The sequence below is a fragment of the Danio rerio genome, chromosome 20 (assembly GCF_049306965.1).
Source record: "Danio rerio strain Tuebingen ecotype United States chromosome 20, GRCz12tu, whole genome shotgun sequence".
Taxonomy (NCBI): Eukaryota; Metazoa; Chordata; class Actinopteri; order Cypriniformes; family Danionidae; genus Danio; species Danio rerio.
The window spans coordinates 22,208,041-22,217,543 of record NC_133195.1 but is presented as its reverse complement, the minus strand read 5'-3'; the positions used below and the strand labels follow the sequence as shown (position 1 = coordinate 22,217,543).

The following is a 9,503-nucleotide window of genomic DNA, read 5'->3' as shown; positions in this document are numbered from 1 at the left end:
CTCTTAAATGAAAGAGTCATGGGTTCAGATGAGAACAATGCTGGCTACAGAACCTGCTCATATTACTGTGGCTGATGGTGTGGGATCTGCTCACAGCCGAACAACTGTAATCATATCACATTTCATCCAAATAGAAGGATCAAACGGGGACATTATTAACCTCCTTTAACTTTTCTCTGAGCTAGAAAGCTGCACTTGATGTTTCTTGTTTAATTTGATTTTCTTAAACGGCCACTTTGCATAAACACAATTATAATGGTCAGCATCAAGGTGGCTTCGCTTTGTCAAGTCGCATTTATTTATATGATGCTTTATATACAGAAGAATATTCCCAAAGGAGCTTCACTGGAAAACAACAAAAATATGCTCAAAATAAGTTCAAAAATTACTAGTGTTTTGCTTAATATCTTATAAATGCTAAATAAAATTTTAAATATAAAAAAGGACACATTAAACAAGATAAAGTTTAAGTGATAATATCTATACAAACATGTGCTCGTATACACTGACAATCTCAAATCCAAACTCAAATGCAGAAATAAAAAGTCTTTATCAGTGATGTTGTTACAACCCAAAACTCAAAACTGGCTCGAATAACAACAACAACATTCAAGGTTTTGAGCTGAACATATGAAAGACACAGACGATTGGATTAATAAATTGACATCCCGTCAATACTCTTTAATTTTCAAAATCATAGATTAAACAACATTAACAAAAATCCAGTACACAGGTAGGGCAGCTAAGGAAAACAGGTCTCTGACTATACTGTTTTTAATTGGACAGATCTTACCTACAACTCCTACTGCTTACCTTCGCTAAACTAAATAAATAACAAAACGTGACTATGAAAAATAAACCACTACCTGCTACAAAACAAAGTATCAAAACAAACAAACTAGTTAACACATTACAAACTAAAGAATCAAAAGGTTAACAAAAACAAAACACAAAATGGAGTGGCATGTAGATGGACGATCGCCTGGCATGCGGAGCACCGCCAGCCAGACCACCTTAGCGCAAGCCACCACCAAGCATATACAGTTTTCTTATACGATACAATACAATCACTTTACATTTCTTAACAAGAATGAAATCAGTGAAAAAACATAAAGGAGAAGAGAAAAAAAAAAAAAACAGAGAGGACAGAGAGAGACTGAGCCGCCATTGCTGTCAGCCTTATATACGGGAATCCCTAGTGACGTCACGGGCATCATCCAATCCTGGATAAGCAGAGTAAAAACACTCCTCCTATAACTCGAGTGCAACAAGCACAAACCGGCAACAAATAAGTAAACGAATTAAATAACACAGACCCACATAACAGATGTAAAGTAACAAATTACAAATACTAAAAATTACTTTAATTGAGTAGTTTTTCTCAGAACTTGTAATTTACTAAGTAGTTTTAAAAATCTTTAACTTCTTATTATACTTGAGGGAGTGATTCGCTAAGACTGAATCACCCTTACGAACAACTTGTGTGAACCATCGATATCCCTGCGTCTCAATGTGCCCATCCACCTTTTTGATTTAAATGGTATATAACATTTGCAATATTCAATTATTTAAGAAGGACAGTATGCATTCTGCAGTATACACTCTATGTAACTAGCCGTTACTTCACTTAGCCGACAGTAATGCAAGATTTTGCACCACAGCATCTTGTTGTCATACTTTATTTACAATGTTTGCTTATTTTATTTAACAAAACTAGCATAAGCCTAGAATTAAGTGTGAGTTGGTGCTACTTATGGTCAGTGTAATAAGAAACTGTATTATCATTAATACTTGTTTTGCACAAAAGTTCGTACATACATAAATGGAAGAAATTTTTTTTTTACCTATGAAATGTTCTGCCTCTGTGCTTTGTTTTCTTTGTTAGTTCGTTACTAGACCAATACACAGCGCTAAAGTCCAGCATCATCAGATCGACTTTAGTCTTGACTTGTGCGGTTGAATGAAATTTGAGTTGGATGCCCTGTACAAATATAGCAGCGCTATTGACACATGCTCAGGGTCCACATGCAATATCCAGTGTATAAATCTTTGGTCTACCGTGATTGGCTTAATAGAAAAATCCTGTGGTCAAAATCAAGTTCTGTGATTCCAGTCCAGTGAAATCGCACATAAAAAAGTAGATCGCATCATACTGAGCAACCCCGAGACATGGACACTTTATAAATGCAGTAAACTGTCTGAGCATTAGTGGAGGCAAAAGTGTTCAAGAAGAAGTTTAAAATCTTTACGCTCAATGGCCCAGAGACTGTTTAGACTGCATGTCATTAATGGGAAGATGATATTTGTTTACAGGTATGGTGACCAAAATCGCCAAGTTGCAAGTAAATGCAATTTTTTTTTGCATTACTCACTATACACTTGAGTACTTTTAAAATGGCAATTTTTTACTCAGATTTTTAGTTATATTTACAATAGATTGTTTTACTCATACTACATTTTGGCCAAGTAATGGTACTTTCTACTTGAGTATTAATTTTGAGTACTCTTTCCACCACTGGTCTTTATTTATTTAGTTTTACAGTTAGAGCGTATTTTCTTTTTTTTATAGTAGTCATAGTATTATAGTAGCCGTTTCTTTTAATCGGTGTAAAGAACAACTGGAAGTTTAAATTAATTTTGCATCACAAAAGCATTTTGATTTTGGTAAAGGTGTCTGCAACTTTTGTAAAGCGTCAAATCACCGTCATATTAAGGCACAATCCCAATTCTACCCCTTAGCACTTACTCCTACCCCTCATTTTGCACATTCACGTTAAGGGGTAGGGGTGTCCCAATTCTCTTTAGGTTGAAGGCGTAGGGCTAAGGGGAAGGAGTGAATTCCCCCCTTCGAATGAAGATTTTTCAGCACCAAACTCGAAACCAAGGGGTAAGAAAATTTCCCAGAATACACCAGCCACAACAGCAGAATCACTGCACCAGGAAGTAAAGAGATCCACATATTTTTTTGTCATTATTACGAATTTTTACAACACGCAAGCATATGTTTTTAAATATTCATAACAGCGTTTTTACTGTCATGCTTAAAAAAAAACAAAAAAACTTTTAAAGCTAAAATAAAAAATGCTAAATTACGCAAACTATAATCCATAATCATAAATCCTGTACAGCAGTCCCACAACATTCTGACACTTGATGACACTCAAATACCCTGTCAGTAATGTCTAGTGGCTGGTAATGGGCTTTTTACTATGTCTGCTGTAATGTTAATGTTGTTTTTGGTGTGTTTACATAGATGAGTATGGCCATCGTGTTAAATGCACAGTATTACAATCTTATTGCCACATTAGATTGTTATGATTGTTATGATTGTTATGAAGGTAAATACCAAAAAATACCACAACTAGAATAACTTCAGCAGTCGCCATCGTCTGATGTCATATGAAGCATGAGATAGCGAGGACATATGATGACATGTGCAGGTGCTGTAGTGCTGTCCCAATTCTTAGAGGTAAATTTTGAAGCCCTTCCCATTCGCCCTCGGTTGTAAGGGCCAAGGGGAAGGGAAAGGGATACAAAAATAGAATTGGGATTGGGCCTAACTGTCGAAACATGTGCATGACTGCATAAATGTATTATTCCTTTAAAGAAAAGTTGGATATTGTGCATGTCTATTATCACAATTTGTACTAAAGTAATTGTACACGTTTCTATTTTACATTTACATTTACATTTAGTCATTTAGCAGACGCTTTTATCCAAAGCGACTTACAAATGAGGACAAGGAAGCAATTTACACAACCAAGAGCAACAATGAATAAGTACTAAAGGCAAGTTTCAGGTCTGTAAAGTCTAAGAAGGGAAGTGTTAGTAGTTTTTTTTTTTTTTGTACAGTTAGTGTGATATTCAGAGGCAATTGCAGATTAGGAAGTGAAGTGGAGACTAAATAGTTGAGTTTTTAGTCGTTTCTTGAAAATAGCGAGTGACTCTGCTGTTCTGATGCAGTTAGGGAGTTCATTCCACCAACTGGGCAGATTGAGCGTGAGCGTTCGCGAAAGTGATTTTTTCCCTCTTTGGGATGGAACCACGAGGCGACGTTCATTCACAGAACGCAAGTTTCTGGAGGGCACATAGATCTGCAGAAGCGAGAGCAGATAAGAAGGTGCTAGGCCAAAAGTCACTTTGTAGGCAAACATCAGAGTTTTGAATTTGATGCTAGCAGCAACTGGCATCCAGTGCAAACGGACTAGCAGCGGAGTGACATGTGCTCGTTTAGGTTCATTGAAGACAACTCGTGCTGCTGCATTCTGGAGCAGTTGAAGAGGCTTGATAGAGTTAGCTGGAAGCCCAGCTAGTAGAGAGTTGCAGTAATCCAGTTTGGAGAGAACAAGAGCTTGAACAAGGAGTTGAGCTGCATGTTCAGATAAGAAGGGTCGGATCTTTCTGATGTTATAGAGTGCAAATCTGCACGATCGAGCAGTTCTAGAAATGTGGTCAGAGAAGTTTAGTTGGTCATCAATCGTTACTCCAAGGCTTTTCACTATTTTGGATGCAGTAATGGTTGCCCCATCCATCTGGATTGAAAAGTTATGGTGTAGAGTCGGGTTGGCAGAAACTACAAGCATTTCCGTTTTTGCGAGGTTCAGCTGAAGATGATGATCTTTCATCCAGTGTGAAATATCCAACAGGCAGGCTGAGATACGAGCTGGAACCGAGGGATCATCAGGATGAAAAGAGAGGTATAGCTGGGTATCATCAGCATAGCAGTGGTAGGAGAATCCATGTCTCTGGATGACTGGTCCTAGAGATGATGTGTAGATGGAGAAGAGAAGTGGCCCAAGAACAGAGCCTTGAGGTACCCCAGTGTTTAGATGCTGTAGGTTGGACACCTCTCCCCTCCAAGACACCCTGAATGACCTGTCAGAGAGGTAAGATCTGAACCATTGTATAACAGTGCCCGCAACGCCCAGTGACTCAAGCGTAGATAGCAGAATCTGGTGGTTGACAGTGTCAAAAGCAGCTGACAAGTCCAGCAAAATGAGGACTGATGATTTAGAGTCTGCTTTAGCCAGTCTGAGATCCTCCACGACCGAGAGCAGGGCAGTCTCAGTTGAGTGGCCTTTCTTAAAACCGGATTGCTTGTTGTCCATGAGATTGTTTTGAGTAAGAAAGTCCAGGACTTGATTGAACACTACTTTCTCCAGAATCTTGGCCATGAATGGAAGCAGGGATACTGGTCTGTAGTTTTCAAGTAGCGTATGGTCCAGGTTGGGTTTCTTTAGCAGTGGGGTTACCCTAGCCTGCTTAAATGTAGTGGGGAATAAACCAGAGTTAAGCGATGTGTTAATTATGTGAGTCAGTGTTGGTATGACTGCAGGAGAGATGGCTTGCAAGAGATGAGAGGGAATGGGATCGAGTGGACAGGTGGTTGCATGGCTAGATAGCACAAGTTTGGACACCTCAGACTCAGAGAGCTGAGAAAAAGAGGTGAGTGTGTGTGGTGTTGGTGTTGTATCTTGCGTGTTTGTTGTAGGTGCAGCAAATTGAGCACTGATTTTTGCAGTTTTGGTGCAGAAGAATGTAGCAAAGTCATCAGTAGTAAGTGTGGAGGATGCGGGTGGAGGAGGAGGATAGAGGAGGGAGGAAAATGTTTTAAAAAGTAGGCGAGGATTAGTGGCATTGTTGATTTTCAGACGGTAATACGTCTGCTTTGCAGAAGTAACCTCAGCTGAGAAAGAGGACAGAAGAGTTTGATATGTTAAGAGATGTGCAGGATTTTTAGTTTTCCGCCAAATTCTCTCCGCAGCCCGAAGTTTTGAACGATGCTCACGGAGAGCATCCGAGAGCCAGGGTGCAGGAGGACTGGCACGGGCTGGCCTGGATGCAAGAGGACATAATCGGTCTAGACATGATGCTAGTGTGGAGCAGAGTGTATTAGTGGCACTATTCGAATCAAGTGCAGTGAGTTTGCGAGATGGAGGAAGAGAGTCTGAAACAATGGTGGATAGTCTATTGGGTGAGAGAGATCGTAGGTTTCTGCGAAAGCTAACCAGTGTTGGAGTGTGTGGCGGCTCAGGAGTAATGTGGATGTTGAGAGACAGAAGGAAATGATCAGATATTTGTAGTGGAGTTACTATTGTTTGATCAGTGAAGCAGTGTCGTGTGTAAATAAGGTCTAGCTCATTACCTGATTTGTGGGTAGCAGAAGTAGGTGCTCTTTTTAGGTCGAAAGAGGCAAGCAAAGTCTGAAAGTCTGCAGCTTGCGGTTTGTCAACGTAAATGTTGAAGTCACCTAGCACCAATAAGGGAGTGGCAAAATTAGAAAAAGATGAGAGAAGAACATCCAGTTCATCTAGGAAGTGACCTAATTTACCTGGTGGGCGGTAGATGACAACCACATTTATGTAGAAGGGGTGGATAATGGTGACAGCATGGAATTCAAAGGAGCTGATTGTTGGCAGGGACGGTATCAGAGTAAATTTCCATTCTTTGGAAATTAGTAGTCCAGTCCCACCCCCTCTCCCTGTCTGACGAGGAGTGTGGGAAAAAGAGAAATTAGCAGAAAGAGTAGCATGTGTAGCAGTGTCCTCCGGCCTCAACCAGGTCTCAGTTAGAGCCATGAGATTATAGTCAGAATATGTAGCTATGGAGGTAATAAAATCAGCCTTGTTAACAGCTGATTGACAATTCCAGAGGCCCACGGAGAGAGAGAGTTGTGAAATAGTAGATACATGTATTGAACGAAGGTTGTGAGGATTACGTCTGCAGCGTACCTCCCGTGTTTTGCGAGTGTTAGTAACAACAGGAATTAGAAAACACATAATAAAAGTGCACTGACAACAAAAAATAAGTGTAAAGTAAAACAATACAGTAAAGTACTCAAGTGCTTTGTCGGTGTCTTTGCTCGGTGGAGTCGCGCAGGTAGAGTCGATGGTCTGTACCCTCGTCGGTCTTCACACGAGGCGGTCTTCACACGAGGCTGCCGCGACCGCTGCCGCGGTGAACTAGTTGTTTATATAACCCCAAAGCACTAGCTGATTGAATTCAGCTGGACACGCCTCCCGAGTCAAAACAAGGGCCGAAACTGAGGCGGACGACGCGAAACCGCGTCTGCGTTCGCTACACAAGCTCTTATAGTAACCAAGGAAACAGTGGCTAAACAACTTCTAGTATTATACACAACTGAAAGCAAGTTTAAATGTCCTACAACTTTACACAAACAGCTGGAAACAAGTCCTCAAACCATACACAACAACTGAAACAAATCTTAAATGTACTTACAGGCTGCTGGTCTAGATGCTGCTAAAGTGCTTCTCCTGCCGACTAATGCTAGCGTGCTCTCTATATAGTGGTTACCTGGCGTTTGGACACGCCTCTCGAGTCAAAACAAGGGCCGAAACTGAGGCGGACGACGCGAAACCGCGTCTGCGTTCGCTACACAAGCTCTTATAGTAACCAAGGAAACAGTGGCTAAACAACTTCTAGTATTATACACAACTGAAAGCAAGTTTAAATGTCCTACAACTTTACACAAACAGCTGGAAACAAGTCCTCAAACCATACACAACAACTGAAACAAATCTTAAATGTACTTACAGGCTGCTGGTCTAGATGCTGCTAAATTGCTTCTCCTGCCGACTAATGCTAGCGTGCTCACTATATAGTGGTTACCTGGCGTTTGGACACGCCTCCCGAGTCAAAACAAGGGCCGAAACTGAGGCGGACGACGCGAAACCGCGTCTGCGTTCGCTACACAAGCTCTTATAGTAACCAAGGAAACAGTGGCTAAACAACTTCTAGTATTATACACAACTGAAAGCAAGTTTAAATGTCCTACAACTTTACACAAACAGCTGGAAACAAGTCCTCAAACCATACACAACAACTGAAACAAATCTTAAATGTACTTACAGGCTGCTGGTCTAGATGCTGCTAAAGTGCTTCTCCTGCCGACTAATGCTAGCGTGCTCTCTATATAGTGGTTACCTGGCGTTTGGACACGCCTCTCGAGTCAAAACAAGGGCCGAAACTGAGGCGGACGACGCGAAACCGCGTCTGCGTTCGCTACACAAGCTCTTATAGTAACCAAGGAAACAGTGGCTAAACAACTTCTAGTATTATACACAACTGAAAGCAAGTTTAAATGTCCTACAACTTTACACAAACAGCTGGAAACAAGTCCTCAAACCATACACAACAACTGAAACAAATCTTAAATGTACTTACAGGCTGCTGGTCTAGATGCTGCTAAATTGCTTCTCCTGCCGACTAATGCTAGCGTGCTCACTATATAGTGGTTACCTGGCGTTTGGACACGCCTCCCGAGTCAAAACAAGGGCCGAAACTGAGGCGGACGACGCGAAACCGCGTCTGCGTTCGCTACACAAGCTCTTATAGTAACCAAGGAAACAGTGGCTAAACAACTTCTAGTATTATACACAACTGAAAGCAAGTTTAAATGTCCTACAACTTTACACAAACAGCTGGAAACAAGTCCTCAAACCATACACAACAACTGAAACAAATCTTAAATGTACTTACAGGCTGCTGGTCTAGATGCTGCTAAAGTGCTTCTCCAAATTTTAAAAAAGTTAATATCAATGAATTTTCTCTTTGAACCACCAGGTGGCAGTCTTTGTACTTTTATTTCGGTTTACAACTTGCAAAACTTATATATATATATTTACTGTTTTCCCAATATGTAGTGGCGCAGTAGGTAGTGATGTCGCCTCATAGCAAGAGGGTCACTGGTTCAAGCACTGGTCCACTGTGTAAAATGTATGCTGGAATAGTTGGTGGTTCATTCCACTGTGGCAACCCTTGACAAAAAAGGGAGTAAGCTGAAGGAAAATGAATGAATGATGTCCTAAATGCCCTCAAGATCCGAATGGAGTGAAACTAACTTTTAGATATTTTGTATTCTGAATAAAGCTGGACAGCAACAAAATAAACCTGTTTTTAGGACAGCAGACAGATCAATCATACAGTTAGACTGAAGGAGAGCTCACCCTCACCTGTTTTTTGTTATTGTGTCAATGTCTAGAAAGAACAAAGCCTCCTGATGATGATGGATACTGGTCGTTCATGTTAATGAGGGCTGCTTCACTTTGGGAGATTGCTGAGCTAATGCTTCAGTGAGAAGGCTTTGTGTGCTGGACACACTCGAGTACATTAGGCTGATTGCTGCTGCTTCATTTGTACTGGACGCTGGCAAAGGCATTACAATGCCAGTTTAAAACAAAAATACATGAAAAAAAGACATTTTATATTTTCATATGTCTTGAAGAAAGCATGGCTTAACCCTTTAAGGTGCACATATTGGATTGAATAATACACTGACATAACTTTGATAAATAGTAATATGCAATTAAAATAATAATGATAACCTATGGATAAAAGATCAACCAGGTGGTTATGATGCCTGTTAAAGAGTTAATGTGTAATTTTGTTGTTTTTATTTTCATTGTATGACACTCTTAGGTCTAAAGCAGAGGCCTCTCACTCAAATTGGTGGGGGGCCATTTCAATGACTGATAATTCATAGG

General features: G+C 40.5%; 1 protein-coding gene across 1 annotated transcript; it reads right to left on the bottom strand.

The window, feature by feature from the left end:
* Positions 1–652: 652 nt before the first annotated feature.
* On the bottom strand, positions 653–8,221 carry LOC141379554 (uncharacterized). Its single transcript, XM_073934076.1, has 2 exons — positions 6,332–8,221; positions 653–6,250 (listed from the first exon to the last, which is right to left on the bottom strand). The coding sequence occupies exons 1-2, from the start codon at positions 6,777–6,779 to the stop codon at positions 3,882–3,884; spliced, it is 2,817 nt and encodes a 938-aa protein (XP_073790177.1). The 5' UTR covers positions 6,780–8,221; the 3' UTR covers positions 653–3,881.
* Positions 8,222–9,503: the final 1,282 nt, after the last annotated feature.